The following is a 17,582-nucleotide window of genomic DNA, read 5'->3' as shown; positions in this document are numbered from 1 at the left end:
CCAGGCAAAGGAAGAAGGGAAATGGAGTACAGAACCCAGGGACATGCAAAAGACAGATATGTGAGGAGAGGCAGTAGTCTGGCCTAGTGGAGGAGAGGCAGGTAAGAGGGTTGGAGAGCCAGGCATAGTGGTGCACGTCTGCAATCCTAGCTGCAATCCTAGCTGCACGGGAGGCTTAAGGCAGGAGGATCTCAAGTTCAAAGCCAGCCTCAGCAATTTAGTGAGGCCCTAAGCAACTCAGCAAGACCTGGCTCAAAATAAAATGTGGATGTGGTTCAGCACCCCTGGGTTTAATTCACAACACCAGAAGGCTGGAGAAGCCATGTGTGTCCAGCACTGTTATGACCTTCTCTCCTGGGGAGAATAGAGAGCCATGCAAGATTTCTGATCAGGGCAAGTAGCATAATCAGGCCTCTTAGGTAACTCAGACCACAATGTGGAAGATACATAGGAAGGAGGGAGACCAGATGCAAGGGAACCAGCAAGAACATAACTCTGATGGAATCTAGAGGAAAAATGAACAAAGGCAGCCTTAGTGGGGAAGAAAAAAAAAGGATAAGATAGGGAAACTATTTATTTAGTATCCATTTATTCAATAATTATTTTTGCCTGGGAAAAATTTCCTCTTATTACCTAAACATTTTATTCTAGAAATTAGTATAAAAGTGGAGTGAATGATATAAGGAAGCCCATGTACACATCACCCAGCATCAAGTATTATCAACATTTGGCTTAGTTCTTATTTTAACAGTTCTCTCTTCCCCCGCTCCTGCCAAAAAAGTTTTTTGCAGTCAATCATAGACAACATAGCATTTCACCAGTACATGCTTTGTAATTATCTCTAGCAGAGACGGTCTTATTTGTCTTAACAAAACTGCAATGCTAGGATCACACCCAATTTAATATTTCCTCAGTGTTGTCCAGTGTGTGGTCCGTGTCCACTTACTCCATTATTAAACTTGGATTGTCCAGATCAGAATAAAAAAAATCACACATGGCACTGTATTGATAGGTCCCTTCCATCCTTTTATATATCTAATAATCTCTGAAGATAGTCAGGAGAGAGGGTCCCCAGGACTTGTGGTAACTTTCCATCATCACACATTCTTACCTGTTTGCTTCATCCCTTCCTACTCACTTCACTCAGCCCTTACAGGAAAAATAGGATCCAAAGTGCTCTTCCCAGAGACACTGAAGGCATTTTCAAGGAATTTAAAAAGAAGTCCTGGCAAGACCAATGCATAGGCCCTGTACTCAGGGTAAAGATGCTTCTCAGTGATGTGGCAGCAATGGCAGCTTTACAGCTTCTTTCTCTGGAATATTCCTCCCTTGTCAGGTCAGTTTTACATTTTTCATGCATAACAAAGTCTTTCATTTTACAGTTAGAAAATAAGCCTGAAATGCTAATATCTGCTGAGTGTACCTAAATTTATTTCAAGGTTTCAGGATCAGAGAGAATACTAGGGCTCTTGCACCTATAGCAGGGAGGAAAGGGGACAAAGATACAGGGCTAAAAATGGGATCTGGTGGTCAATACCTAATTCCACCTGCTTCTCAGCTTTGCTGCAAGCTCAACTGGTGCCACCGCCATCATTCAACAGAACCTCACTGGCAGATAAAAAGCCAAGGCTTGTGGCTTGTGGTCTACAACACTTGAATGAGAATTACAAGTCAAGCTTTTAGTACTCAAGGCACACTCTTGAATTTGATAATTCAAGAACTCAGTTCTGAAAGAATTTTCCTTGCCCCCAGTACTGAACCCAAGAGCACTCTATCACTGACTTCATCCCCAACCATTTTTATTTTTTAATTTTGAGATAGGATCTCACTAAGTTGTCCAGTGTGGCCTCGAACTTGGAAATCCACCTGCATCAGCCTCCCAAGTTGCTGGGATTACAGTTGTGTGCCACTGCTTCAGCTTCCTAAAATACTCTCATAAGGTATCAGTGATTCAATCAGTTCTGAAACTGAAGGATAATGTCCATCAGGACTTGAACTTGGTTTTGAAAAAATGGTGTTCACTTCAGACTCTGGGGCTTAGAGACAGCAAACGTGAGGGCTTCCACCTTCCCTATCAAAATGGAAAATGCAAAAACAGGTCTGAGTTGTCCATTGGGCTTGGGTTACCTGAACAATGTTCTCACCTGGAGAACTGGCAAGGGACTTCTCTCTGATTCCTGCCAACACCAGCTTTCAAAGCAAAGTGATGTACCTGGTGGAATCTTCCATGATGGAATAGTGTTGAACCAAGGACACCAACAGGAAAGCAATACAAGGGGGAAGGGAAAATGTGACTGAAGAAGGCACCTGGCTATGTCTATAAAGCCCTGAGGTTGAAATGTGGCTGTCTCCACAGCAGCCTTCCTCACACGCCAGCAGCTGTGTTCTGCTTTCCTTGGTGTCGCTTGGTGTCACTAAACCAGTATTCACTATTTCATGGGTGTATTGTCATTATGAAAATATGAGTGACTATCTCAGCAGGGAAGTTTGCAACTAGTGCCTGTCATTTTTCTCAATTAAAGAATTCTATTTCCAAGAGTGTTTCAGTCAGCTTTTTCACTGCTGTGAATAAAAGATCTGACCAGAACAACTGTAGAAGAGGAGAAGTTTATTTGAGGGCTCACAGTTTCAAAGGTCTTAACCCATAGACAGCAGGCTATATCCCTGGGGTTTGAAATGAGGCTGAATAATATGGTGGAAGAGTATGGCAGAGGGAAGTAGCTCATATGATGATCAGAAAGCAGAGAGGGAGAAAGACTCCATTTGCCATATACTGATATATGCCCAAAGCCATGCCCTCAATGCCCACTTCCTCCAGCCACACCCTATCACTTCAGTTACCACTTAATTAATTCCTATCAGGGGAATAATTTATTGGTTGGGTCAAGGCTCTTGTAATCCAATCATTTCTTCTCTGAACCTTCTTGCATTGTCTCACACATGAGCTATTGGGGGATAACACATCTAAACCATAACAGAAAGCAATCTAGCAGAAAATTCCTGCAATCAGAAAGAAGAAAGGAATCATTTATAAGCACACAGAGGATCAGAGAGTATGAATGTATATATATACAACTACGTACATATTTTAATTTTTTTTTGTCCGGTCAATTAAGCTTCCCACACTCCTAGATAGCAATTCTCAAGGCATTGACTTGAAAGCCTGGGGAAAAATAGTATCTGATCTATCTCCAAGAATTCAAGGAGTGGGCTAGGGATGTAGGCGATAGCGTGCTCGCCTGGCATGCGTGCGGCCTGGGTTCAATCCTCAGCACCACATACAAACAAAGATGTTGTGTCCGCCGAAAAATAAATATATTTTTTTTAAAAAAAGAGAATTCAAGGAGTAAGTAGCTTGATGCTGGTAATTTTAATTTTGTTTTACACAATTTTAACACACTTAGTATGTCAAATAATGGCACCTCACTCCTGTTCAAAGTGAAATACATAGGTTATTTCCATCCAGCAACTTCAAAGGATCTGCTCATCTCTTTAATTGTCTGCTCTTAGGTAGTACATAGAAGAAAAGAACCATCCTTGGGATTCTCTACCTGGAAAAAAAAATAGCCCTGGAAATAAGCAACTTGCCTGGTCTGGCACAAATCCTCAGAGAACTTACCATTAAATGTAAGGTTTTCCAGTACTGAGATGGCCCATTTTTCTTATATGATCTTAAGATCTACATGAATATATATAAGAATAGTCGCACATCCTTATATGATGCTTATCAGCTTTACTCCTAAGTGCTTTACCAATATCAACTCCCTCAATATAATTTCATTCCCCAAATAAGTGACTTTTTGTGTTGTTTATAAAATATGTGCACATTTTAATTAACACCTGATTCTTCTGCTCAGTAGTTGGTTGATGCTGGAGATATAGTGATGAATAGACAAACACAGTTGTTGCCTCATGGAATATGCATCAACAGGGAAGAGAGATGTGAAATAAGCAATTCTCAGATGTGATTATTATGAAAGAAGGCAAACTGTGAAACATGGTTTTCTTTCTTCAGTATTCCCAGCTGGCTTAGGCTCAGACAATTTGGAAAATTGCAAGGTTAGAATCTGTTTGTTTTTTTGTTTTATCAAAAAAACTAATTTCTATTTAATAAAAAGTGATATGTGTCCACTGTACAAAATATTAAAATTCTAGTCAAAGAAAAGACACTTTAATTATCCATAAGTTCAAATCAAACAAAAATACCATTAAGAAATTAATATCTTATTGATAATTCTCAATCTATAATGCTTAACATTTTGATCATCTATATTTTCTGTATATTTCCATTTATTTGAGACCTTTAAATTTATTATTTTATAATTATGTATAGTGTTTACTTAAAATTTGTATTTGAAATATTTTATCAGATTATTATAATTTTCATAATTTTAATGCTTCACCTTCTAAGATAATTGAAAGTATATAAATAAGACAACAGAATAACTTACAATAGCAACACTGAGAAAAGAAATGTGAATAGTGTCTTTTTCCTTTCAAATTTTGCATATACACACAAACAGACAAATTTTGATTACAAGATATACAGTTTTACATTTTATAAATTTAAATTTATTCTTTATATGTATTTTTCTTTACTAGAAAAAATTACTACAATTTTATTTCAGTTATTTTCTAAGATAGATTTTTATCAAGTATATTATGTCTGAGGTATTCCTAATTCAATTTTACTATTTCCTAATTCTTGCTCTTTTTTTCTTTATTAATTGCTTTTATTTTTTAAATACATGACAGCAGAATGCATCATAATTCTTATTACACATATAGAACACAATTTTTCATATCTCTGTATATAAAGTATATTCACACCAATTCATGTCTTCATACATGTACTTTGGATAATGATGTCCATCACATTCCACCATCATTGCTAACTCCCTGCTCCTTTCTTTTCCCTCCCACTCCTCTGCCCTATCTAGAGTTCATCTATTCCTCCCATGCTCCCTCTCACTCCCCCACTATGAGTCAGTCACCTTATATCAGAGAAAACATTCACCATTTGTTTTTGGGGGGATTGGCTAACTTCACTTAGCATTATCTTCTCTAATTCCATCCATTTACCTGCAAATGCCATGATATTATTCTCTTTTATTGCTGATTAAAATTTCATTGTGTATATATGCCACATTTTAAAAATCCATTCATCTACTGAAGAGCATCTAGGTTGGTTCCACAGTTTAGCTATTGTGAATTGTGCTGCTATAAACATTGATGTGGCTGTGTCCCTGTAGTATGCTGTTTTTAAGTCCTTTAGGTATAGACCAAGGAGAGAGATAGCTGGGTCAAATGGTGGTTCCATTCCAAGTTTTCCAAAGAATCTCCATACTGCTTTCCATATTGGCTGAACCAATTTGCAGTCCCACCAACATGTATGAGTGTGCATTTTCCCCCACATCCTCACCAACACTTATTGTTGTTTGTTTTCATAATAGCTGCCATTCTGACTGGAGTGCATTTTGATTTGCATTTCTCTAATTGCTAGAGATGATGAACTCTTTTTCATATATTTATTTATTGATTAAATATCCTCTTCTGAGAAGTGTCTGTTCATGTCCTTGGCCTATTTATTGATTGGGTTATTTGTTTTTTTGGTGTTTAGCATTTTGAGTTCTTTATATACCACAGAGATTAGTGCTCTATCTGACGTGTGAGGGGTAAAAATTTGCTCCCAAAATGTAGGCTCTCTATTCACCTCACAGATTGTTTCTTTTGCTGAGAAGAAACTTTTTAGTTTGAGTCCATCCCATTTATTGATTCTTGGTTTTAATTCTTGTGCTATAAGAGTTTTATTAAGGAAGCTGGGGCCTAATCCCACATGATGAAGATTAGGGCCTACTTTCTCATCTATTAGACAGAGAGTCTCTGGTTTAATTCCTAGGTCCTTGATCCACGTTGAGTTGAATTTTGTGCATGGTGAGAGTTAGGGGTTTAATTTTATTTTATTGCATGTGGATTTCCAGTTTCCAGGCACCATTTGTTGAAGAGTTTATCTTTTCTCCAATGCATGTTTTTGGCACCTTTGTCTAATGTAAGATAATTATAATTTTGTGGGTTAATCTCTGTGTCCTCTATTCTGTACCATTGTTCTACCAGTCAATTTTGGTGCCAATACAATGCTGTTTTGGTTACTATTGCTCTGTAGTATAGTTTAAGGTCTGGTATAGTGATACTACCTGCTTCACTCTTCCTGCTAAGGATTACTTTAGCTATTCTGGGTCTCTTATTTTTCCAGATGAATTTCATGATTGCTTTTTCTGTTTCTATGAGGAATGCCATTGGGATGTTGATCAGAAAGAATTTCATTAAATCTGTATAGTGCTATTGGAAGTATGGTAATTTTATCAATGTTAATTCTGCCTATCCAAGAGCAAGGTAGATCTTTCCATATTCTAAGGTCTTCTTTGATTAATTTCTTTAGAATTCTGTAGTTTTCATTGTATAGGCCTTTTACTTCTTTCATTAAATTGATTCCCAAGTATTTTATTTTATTTTATTTTTTGAGGCTATTGTAAATGTGGTAGTATTTCTCATTTCCCTCTCATAGGGTTTGTCACTGATATACAGAAATGCCTTTGATTTATGGGTGTTGATTTTATAACCTACTACTTTGCTGAATTCATTTATTAGTTCTAGAAGTTTTCTGGTGGAGCTTTTTGGGTCTTCTAGGTATAGAATCATATCATCAGCAAATAGTGCTAATTTAAGTTCTTCTTTTTCTATACATATCCCTTTAATTTCCTTCATCTAATTGCTCTGGCCAGTGTTTCAAGGACAATGTTAAATAGAAGTGTCAAAAGAGGGCATCCCTGTCTTGTTCCAGTTTTTAGAGGGAATGCCTTCAATTTTTCTCCATTTAGAATGATGTTGGCCTGGGGCTTAGCATAGATAGCCTTTATGATGTTGAGATATGTTCCTGTTATCCCTAGTTTTTCTAGTGTTTTGAACATGAAGGGGTGCTGTATTTTGTCAAATGCTTTCTCTGTGTCTGTTGAGATGATCATATGATTCTTATCTTTAAGTCTGTTGATGTGATAAATTACATTTATTTGATTTCCATATGTTGAACCAACCTTGCATACCTAGGATGAATCCCACTTGATCATGGTGCACAATCTTTTTGATATGTTTTTATATTCAATTTGCCAGAATTTTATTGAGAATTTTTGCATCTATGTTCATTAGAGATATTGGTCTGAAGTTTTCTTTCTTTGATGTGTCTTTGCCTGGTTTTGGAATCAAGGTGATATTGGCTTCATAGAATGAATTTGGAAGTGCTGTCTCTTTTTCTATTTCCATAAATAAATTGAAGAGTATTGGTATTAGTTCTTCTTTAAAGGACTTGTAGAACTCGGCGTGTAACCATCCAGTCCTGGGCTTTTCTTGGTTGGTAAGCTTCTGATGGTTTCTTCTATTTCATCACTTGATATTGGTCTGTTTAAATTGTCTATATCTTCCTGATTCAATATGGGCAAATCGTTGACTTAAGAAATTCGTCTATGCCTTCAATGTCTTCTATTTTATTGGAGTATAATTTTTCAAAATAATTTCTAATTATCCTTTGTATTTCTGTAGTGTCTGTTGTGATATTACCTTTTTCATCATGTATGCTGGTAATTTGAGTTCTCTCTCCCTTCCTCTTCATTAGCATAGCTAAGGGTCCGTCAATTTTATTTATTTTTTCAAAGAACCAACTTTTTGTTTTGTCATTTTTTAAATTGTTTCTTTTGTTTTGATTTCATCTCTAATTTTAATTATTTCTTTTATTCTACTGCTTTTGCTGTTGATTTGTTCTTCTTTTTCTAGGGATTTGAGATGAAAAGTGACGTCATTTATTTGTTGACTTGTTTTTCTTTTAAGGAATGAATTCCAGACAGTGAACTTTCCTCTTGGTACTGCTTTCATTGTATCCCATCGATTTCAATATGTTGTCTTTATGTTCTAATTTACCTCTAAGAATTTTTTAACCTGCTCTTTGATGTCTTCTGCAACTCATTCAGTAGCATATAGTTTACTCTACAGGTGTTGGAGTAATTTTTGTTTTTTATTTTGTTGTTGATTTCCAATTTCATTCCATTATGATCTGATAAAATACATGGTAGTATCTTTACTTTTTTGAATTTGCTAAGAATTGCTTTGTGGCATAGTTATGTTAACTATTAGTTATGTTAACTCTTATCTTTTTAATAATATTAACATATTCCAATATCAACAATATATCTCCTATGAACAATTGTTGTTATTAAGACGTTTACAGTTTAGTCTCAATGTTCAGAAATGTTGGATTCAATTATTATATAAAATATAATCAGTAGTTTTGTAAAAATGTTTACAGTTTCTGACAGTGGAAAATAAACTGGAGGTGGGGCATAGGACGATATGCTGAGGAGGTAGGATGTGAGGATATAGAGTTAATATATCTTAGTAAATGTGAAGGAGAAATCTAGTGCAGAGGGTTAGTAGCAAGAGAATAGACAGGAAGTAATTTAGGGTAGGCAAGTACGTGGAATGACAGTAGAGTACAGAAAACAAACACCCATATGTATTTAGAAAAATACAAGATGTTAAAACAGTAAAATTTGGATGGAGAAAGAAAAATGAAAGAATAAAAAGAAAAAGAAAAAAAGGGCATGTACATCACCTCTATATTGTATTATTCAGATGACTTAGTCCTCAAAGTCTTATTTCATGCAAAGTTCTTGGTTTCACATATGCTGGGTATGTGAGGGCCAGAGGATAGAGGGGTAGAAGAGGAAAAAGAAACAAACAAACAAAAAAGGAAGAAACCAGGGTCGTAGCTAGCTTTAGAGATCCGTACCTTTCCTGCTTCTCTTCTCATCCAATAGGTGGGTTCATCTGTTGTAAGCTGGTGTCTGCCCTCAGGATGGTGTAGGTAACCAGGGTGGGAAGACTGGTCCTGGTGCAGGGTGCCGGGATGAGGGGAGTGGCACCTGCCGGTCCTTGCAGGGAGACTGCACCTTACGGGTCTCTTTTTGGGACCGCTCATATGACTCCATCGCCCAGTACCATCTCCCTTTCTTGCCTGGAGATTTCCCTGTTCCTGGTCTCTCCCTCTCCCCTTGCAGTTCCCAATTAAAGAAACTCTCACCTCCGGGGCTCCCATGGGCGACTCCCTGGTCGCACTGCACACCTGTACTGGGCAGGTACTGGGTTACCGCCGCTGGGGAGGGGGGAAGGTTGGAAATTGGTACCTGGCCGCTGGAGATCCGATCTGGGAACTGCCCCCAGCTAATATGGCCAGAATGTTGAGTCATGATGGCAGGGGTCTCCTTTCAGCGCTGGGGTGTCTGGTGAGGTGGGGGGAGTCTGGTGAGGTCGGGGGAGCTTGGTGAGGTGGGGGTGAGCCTGGTAATGGCATTGTGCTGTGGATAGGTAGCAGCTGAGTGACCTGCATGGGAGCAGATCAAAATCTTGGAGATCTACAGAGGTTTTGATAGGTGATTCCGTTAAGGCGCTCCCTGAGTCTTGCATGAGCTGGAACTTCCGGCTTTGGGTACTGCTCAAGCGCCATTCATCCTACTCAAACAATGAGGCCCAGAGCCCCACACGGGTCACAGTGCTGGTGATTTCTGCAGAGAGCAGCTGGATAGGGGTCCTCTAACACTCTCAGAGATGGAGTATTCCTGCTAGGTGAGATCTGCAGGTGTGGCAGCACAGGGCATAGGGCTGTTCACTCCCTTCCTGCCATCATGTTTTTTCCAATCCCTCCTAGAATATGTTTTTTGAAACTAAACTCAACCTGAGCAGAGTAGAAGCACTACTATGCAGGGTAAGTAGAAGATGGGCGCATTGTACTGATGGCCACCTGATGCTGTGGGAGTCTTTAACATTCTTTCCTTCATAGCATTTGAAAAATTCATATCAGTATAATAAAGTTGAAGTTGACAGAGAATATAAAAAATTTCCCAAACCATATCAACAATCTTAATTCTGTGTGGGTGTTTTAGAAGATTCTTTGCCTGCCTAGATAGCAAGTTTCAGCTTTTGTGAATTAGGCTGAAGCAGATGGCCTGGTTTATATTAATTAATATTAGGCCATTTGACTTTAGAACACCCCCTTCATCTCTGAGTGCTTTGGTTAAATGAGCAACATAACTCCTTCCAAGATTGTCATGAGACTTACTGTTGTTGAAGCAATTTGAGATTCCAACTTTATTATTGAAGCATAGAATGTGATTATAGGCATGACTCATGTGTGGAATTCACATGGCAAGTGTGGTATGTGGACAAAGAGAGGGACAACAGAGAAACACCACTTATTGCAATAGGGGAATGTTTTCCGTCTCACCTGATTGAGTCCTAATGGTTTTTTAAATTCCCAAGTGCCTTTCAAAGTAATTAATAAGGTGTGTTTGGGGAATAAAAGCAGCATTTTTAAATTTGTATTTGCCCCTAAAGCCAAGCCAGATGGCTTCATGGGAACCAAAGCATTGGCAACTTTGGCATTTCTCAGTATCCCAGATCTACCTTCAAAGGACAAGACCAGCAAGTGCAATGACCCCCATGTGGACAAAAGGCACCAAGCTCTTCTTAGTTGTTGCAGAAATTGAAAAAGTGTTCTCCCAAGAATGGAGACTTAATCCAGTTCCTCAAATCTTAAAACATATACACAACCGCAAATCACAAATTTCAGGTAAATGGAAGAGTTTCACATTTGATAAAAAATAATTTTCCAGGGCTAGGGTTGTGGTTCAGTGGTATAGTGCTCACCTAGCATGCATGAGGCACTGTGTTCAATCCTCAGCAACACATAAAAAGAAAATAAAGATATTGTGTCCACAGAAAACTAACTAACTAACTAAATTCCCAAATATAGGGAAACAAATTCTAAACTATTTAGCCAAAGAAATCCACCCTGACCTTCCTTTCTGGAACAGAAGCATCCCCCATCATTTTATTTCTCAATTTCCCCCCAGCATTCCCATGTTATTGAGATGACAGAATCCAGGAACTAGTTTACAGTAAAATAATCTCTGCATCTCCCCCAAGGACATATTCCCTAGGCATTTGAATAGAGAGACGCAATATTAAAGTGATCTGATGCTTATTCTTTGATTTTTTTTTTTTTTTTTTTTTTTTTAGTAAGCTGGATAGCTTTTTTTACAGCTGGATAGCTGACAATATGGATGTTTTCTTTTAAATATGAAAGTCAAATATATATGTGGAAGTCTTGATTCTGGCTGCTTTAATATAACTCAGAGCCTTCCCCTTGCCCTAGTTTATCCATCAGCCAAGTGTTCAAGACCTGCTGTGGGTGACCAGACCTCTCCTGCAGAATGGCGGTCCACAGACCTTCACACAGCTGATGAGCATCCTGTCGGACCTTCTGTGTGGGTACCCAGAGGGAGGGGGCTCTCGGGTGTTCTCCTTCAACTGGTATGAAGACAATAACTACAAGGCCTTCCTAGGGATCGACTCTACCAGGAAAGATCCTCTCTATTCTTATGACAAAGGAACAAGGAGGTTTTCTGAGTTCTGCGCACAAATCAGTTATATTGGTTGAGGTGATGGTTTTAACACTTTCAGATGAAACCAGTCCTGGGACTGACTCTCCCTTGGTGGTGTTGAGTGGCGTTTGGACAAACAAATTTCTCCCAGAAAGTTCACTTCCCTTTGAAGGAAGATAGTGGTGCTCATTAAAAAAAAAAAAAAAAAAAAAAATCTGGATATGATCCACAGAAAGCACTGAGGCCCACTTGGAAAGGGAACAAAGAGGACATTTCCCACTGATGCAATTGAAATTGGGTTAAGTTCTAGAGGAAGAGAGAATGATAAATGAGGAGTCAACCCAGAGTAGCAAGCAAAGCTCAGCTTAGAGGGGCCCTGGGGAGTCAACTTAGCTGGGGGACATTTTTTTTTCTTTTTACAAATATAAAGCAATGAAAATCTGTGTGTGTGATACTCAAATACATTCCAAATGGCAAGTCACTGGCAAGGCACCTTCCCCTCCTCCTCTTCTTCTCCTTCGTAGTAGTAGGAGGAGGAGAAGGAGGGGGAGGAAGAGGAGGAGAAGTAGTAGTAGTAGTAGTAGGGTCTCAGGGTAAAGCATGGTAGAATGAGGAAGAAATGCAACGGGGTGACCCTTTAGTTAAAAACTAAAAAGACAAGAAGAGCCCTGAGATAGCTACATACAACAAAGAAGTGAAGCCACTAATTGAAGGGAAATCATTGAGGCTAAAGCTGAGGTTCAAGGGGGGGCCTCTTTGGCCTTTCACTCCCTTTCATCTGAGGTTGGCCTCTGTTCTTGCAGTAATCCCAAGCAGGCTTCTCAGCCTCCACACAGAATGAACCACAGGGCAAGCCCCATCCTTTGTTTCACTGATGAGGCCATTATCTGGAGGCAGTGTGGCATTTTGATAGGAACTAACGATGAGCTGCCTCTTGGTGGGGTACAGCCTACTAATTTGGGTTATTTGTCAAATCCTCCAGGGTGAAGTTGAATGAGACATGTGATTTGGATGCACTAATGACCATGTTTAGTCATAAGAAAAAGGGACTTTCTAAAAAAAAACAAAAAAAAATTGTTCCTTCTCTTCTGGCAGCCGCCTTTTGTAATGCATTGATCCAGAGCCTGGAGTCAAACCCTTTAACCAAAATAGCCTGGAGGGCAGCGAAGCCCTTACTGATGGGAAAAATCTTCTTTACTCCTGACTCCCCTGCAGCGCAAAGGTAAGATCCCACAGCTGGTCCTGTCTCTCATACAGGGACCTCCAGTGTAAGCATCTGTGTGTGTGAAGGGGGAGGGGATATACCTGCAGGCTCTCCTCCCAGTGAGTCCTGTATTTGTTTTTTGCTAGTGGACTCCTGGATTTTCTCCCCCATCTACAGCCATCATAGGAATGCCTTGCTCCCCTGCCCCTGCCTGGTCCTCACTCCCTATGCAGCTTACAATAAGGTTTTCCTCCCTGATGCTTGAATTACATCCCTAATGGACAGATTCCCAATTCTCTGAATTCTGGCTTCTTGGAAACATCACAGATAGGAAGGAAGAGTATTTGATCACTAGGAGTCCCAATATAGTTTTAATGAGGTTCTGAGAAAATGACATCGATATTATATATACCTCTGAGATACTAAGAAATTAGATTCTGTCAGTCTGGAAGGCTGGGAAATTGTCATGTCCTGGGAAATATCAATAGATTGGGGGGAAAAAAACCCAAAAAGCATTACCATGCAAAACCTTTCCCAAACATTAAGGGTTACAACAGGGCAAGAAAGACACAACCAAAGGTCCTTTCTCACTTTTTTCTCTTCACTCTTGCCTCTTTCCCTATCTGGTTTTAGGCCGACTCCACTTTTGAAGAACTAGCACGTCTCAGGAAGCTGGTCAAAGCCTGGGAGGAAGTAGGACCCCAGATCTGGTATTTCTTTGAAAGCAGCACACAGATGACTATGATCAGAGTAAGGATGGTTGGCACTAGAGGGTGGAGAAGGGGGAGGCGGTTTCCTTCTCACAGGAAATCACCAGTTCTGGAAGCTATTGCCAAGTGGATTCACTGACTTTAGATAGGAATTGTGTTTCTCAAGTTCTGGGGGAAATCTAAAAGATACCACAAGACCTATGGCTTCCTGAGTTTCTTTCTGTTATGAATTCACTTGAGGGCCTCAGATTTGAATGGGCATCTCCCTAAGGGGCCAACTCTTATTACTGCAAAAATGGTTGAGTGTGTTTGTCTGATCCCATTTGTGGCTTTGCAAAGTCAAGAGACAAAGATTCTATAGTTGGGCATGGCAACACACCTATAATCCCAGATACTGAAAAGCTAAGGCAGAAGGATCACTGAAGACTGGAAATTTAAGGCCAGCCTGGGCAACATAGTGAGACCCTGTTTCAAAAACAAACAAACAATCACAACCAAAAGAAAGAAAGAAAAGAAAAAGGAGTTCTATATAGCAAAGATTAAAAAAAAAACGATAACCAAAAAACCCTGTAAAAAATTAAAAAGGAAAGCTGGGTACAGTTGGGTACACACCTGTAATTCCAGCAACTCTGGAGGCTGAGGCAGAAGGATCACACATTTGAGGCCAGCTTCAGCGATTTGGAGAGACCCTGGGTCAGAAACAAAAAAGGGCTGGGGAGGTAGCTCAGTGGTAAAGCAACCCTGGGTTCAATCCCTAGCATCAAAATAAATAAATAATTTAAAATATTAAAGTTAAAAAGGAAAATCTATATCATTTTACATTCTCCACCTCCTACGTCTGCACCCAACATGTGTAATCTCTCTGTTGTAGGGGTCCATGTGTTTGGGGAAAAATGGGATAGAAATAGGTGTGTCTTGTAATTAATTGGAGGACAGCATCTGTTGGGTCATGGGACCTTGTAACTAGATTTTTAGGGAGCCTTACAGTCTCCATCCCAAATCATTAAAATTTAGAAGTGATGTAAGAACAAGTCCAAATATCCTACAGAATTTCTATGACTGTATTTGTTCTTCCCAAGGACACCCTGGAACACCCAACTGTAAAAGACTTTTTGAATAGACATGTTGGTGAAGAAGGTATCACTGCTGAGGTCCTGCTGAACTTCCTCTATAAGGGTCCTCCAGAGAATGGGGCTGATGGCATGACCAACTTTGACTGGAGAGACATATTTAATATCACTGACCATTCCCTCCGCCTGGTTAATCAGTACCTGGAGGTAAGTGAAGCAGGCCACCTGAGGGTCTCAGTGAGCCCCTTGAAGACAGCCCTATGAGTGGAGCCAGAGGTCCCTTAACCAGTCAAGTGGTCTTGGGTTTAAGCTTTCATTTTCCTTAGTGAAGAAACGAGAATTCTCATGGCCCAACAGATGCTGACCTCTATCTAATACCTTCTCCACACTTAAAAAGATTTCCTTTTCACATCTCCTGCTTCCTAAGTGCTCTGTGACTCCTTGACTGGCTCTTCCTCCCTTGTATCTATCCTGTATCTGTCCTGTCTACCATGGCTGCACTGACCATCTATTGACCAGGGTCCATCAAACCTGAAGTCCTGAGGCTAGCTGCTTACTGGCAGCTTCTTCCCCACCATTCTACAAGCATATGAGACTCAAGAAGTTAAAGAAACAAACTCATCTCTCTCCCTATCAAACCTATCCTTCTGCATTTCCTGTCCTGATTAGCATCATCAACATTTGCTCAAATTCTCAAGCTCAGTATTTTAGAATCACATTTAATTTTCTTCCTTCTTCATCTCCATCTGAGAGCAGTCTTTTCTTGAGTGTTACTCTGTGCTGAACACTGTGCTTCATGCTTTTGCCTATAGTAGCCTCTTAGAATCCTCACGGCTCCATAAAGTGCCCTGCATTATCACTTCCAGTTTACAGATGCAGAAGCCGAAGGCTAAGGATGTTGAATAAGATCCCAAAGCTTTTAGGAGTGTGGAGCAGAATCCAAATCTGATTATGCCTGAGTTTTGTCTCCTCCACCTTCTAAATATCTCTCAATTCTGTCTCTATTTTCTGAGATCTCTGAGGATTAGAAGCCTTGTCATCTCTGTGCTAGCCCGTGCCTGCCCTGGACTCCAAGTCCTGTCTCTGCTGGCTCAAGCATTTCTTCACACTGACACCAGAGCTACATTCCAGATGCACATCTGCCTGCATCATTCCCTCGCTTAAAATCTTAATGACGCAATTCCCAAAGCACTTGGCCAGTGCCTCTCCATTGGAGGTGGCTCAGCTTCTGGCAGTCCTCAATGGTCATCCTTACACCAAAAATTCCACAGAAAGAGGGAATGGCTTCCCCACAGCACAAACAGTACCCAGAGAACTCCCCTCCTGGCCAGGTTCCCATACCTATCCCTGTCCCCCTCAGGTGTGCATACTCTGAGTTGGAGGCCTGGGTCATATGTTCACCATGGGGAGCATTACTAAGAACAGGATTACCATGAACTGGGGGAGGGTGTTTCCTCAAAAGAAAAATCATAAGATAGAAAAACTGCTAAAACTAATAAAACCTGAAGTAACCTCTTCCCCTTTCCCCATCCACTCATTCATTCTTTCAGACTCAATCCTCAAATGTCTCTTCTGCTTTAGGCTTCGTCATTACTCCTCTGTGGCTCTGTCTTCACACTTTTAAGACCCCTGTCCAAGTTCAATTATAGTTGTCAGTGTGTCTGTCTGTCTCTGGATGAACAGTGAGACTGGGTTTACTGATGGTCAGGGAGCATATCTTAGTCATTTTCAAATTCTCAGCTTCACATCTCCCGGGAATATCTCCATCTCATTGCCACCAATGAGCTCTGGGGCCTGATGTCATCTTAATCCATCAGAAGACAGACGTTCTAAGCCATAAAGGAGGAAATGAACTGAGAGTCTCTGGAACCAGCAACCCTCCTATCTCAGATGTGTGGGTCCTGACGAAGACTGCCTAGTGAGGAGGAACCTGGCTGTGCTTTCCTGGGTGCCCTGGAGGACTCCCTGCTGCCAGGCAGCCACTAAGAGTTCCCTAGGGATATGATCCTCCCTCTCCATGACCCTGGAAGTGTTAGCACACACTTCATAAGTGACTTCTCACAAGGTGCCAAGCATGGCAACAGCAGCATCCAAGTTCAGGGAATTACAAAGCCATTCTCAAGTTGTCTGAAAACAAGAGTGACCTTGAGTGCTTTTCATAAAACACTTTCCTGGGCACCAGCCTAGACTGACTGACTCAGAATGCCCTGGGAAGAGGCCTGCTAATCTCTATGTTTACGGAACTATTAGATCTGTAGGGTCGTGGTGATCCAGGGGGTAATTATTCAATTGACATCACTCTCCTCTCAAAGTGCCTCTACCTGCTAAGCCCACACCCCTGGCCAGGCCCACCACTATTTATAAAATGCTACGATCTAGGCAGAACTGAACAGAGGGCTCCATTCCTTTAGTCTTGCGGAATAGAGTTCAGTGGTTTTCATGAGGTCCTATCAATAAATACATCTTAACTTTATTTGACTTAACTTCTTTGTATGTTGACGGATTGCTTAAAAAAAAAAAACAGGTAGCTTGTACTTAATGTAGCACCAAGCATTCAACAAATACTTAATAAATATTAATTACTTAAATAGTTAACAATTCAGTCTCCAGACCTTAAGTCTGCCTGGGCTCAAATTTTTGCCTCAGGTTCCATCTCTATAAAATAGGGATATTAATAGTACTTACTGAGCAGACTTGTTTTGAGAATTAAAAGAGCTAATTGAGGCAAAGCCTGTCATATAATAAGTAATTAAGAAGTATTAAGTTTTAAACAAAATACAATCAGACAGACCTCATCTAAATTCCACAAATGGTGTTCCTCTAGAGATCATGAAACTGTTAATCACATTCTGCCACCAGGACATTCTCGGCCTCTGAGTAAAGGCCACCTGGTCATAGGTCAGTGGCCTCCCCCAGGGATTCCTCAGAGGGAATTTGATGGTGGAAGAACTCCAGCAGGTATAATAATGTGGTTTCTGATCTTTCTGACCTTAGAGGTGGGGAGGAGGAAAGTGAGGTGGTAAGGAACTAAAAAGACAAGATAGTTGGGTGAAGAAGCAAAAAATCACTGTGATCTGCCCAGGATGGCTCTGCTTTTGTTCTTATGTTTTGG

At 40.1% G+C, this 17,582-nt stretch overlaps 1 protein-coding gene across 1 annotated transcript in view; it reads left to right on the top strand.

The window, feature by feature from the left end:
- The window catches only part of LOC144249265 (retinal-specific phospholipid-transporting ATPase ABCA4-like), a 112,014-nt gene that overhangs the window by 33,046 nt on the left and 61,386 nt on the right, over positions 1–17,582 (top strand). The window contains 5 exon segments of the mRNA XM_077791556.1: positions 3,117–3,206; positions 11,258–11,498; positions 12,582–12,721; positions 13,324–13,440; positions 14,480–14,677. Coding sequence (XP_077647682.1) covers positions 3,117–3,206; positions 11,258–11,498; positions 12,582–12,721; positions 13,324–13,440; positions 14,480–14,677 — 786 coding nt within the window.

The sequence above is a fragment of the Urocitellus parryii genome, chromosome 11 (genome assembly GCF_045843805.1).
Source record: "Urocitellus parryii isolate mUroPar1 chromosome 11, mUroPar1.hap1, whole genome shotgun sequence".
NCBI classification, from domain to species: Eukaryota; Metazoa; Chordata; class Mammalia; order Rodentia; family Sciuridae; genus Urocitellus; species Urocitellus parryii.
The sequence above is the reverse complement of the archived record's forward strand: the minus strand, read 5'-3'. Positions and strand labels throughout refer to the sequence as shown.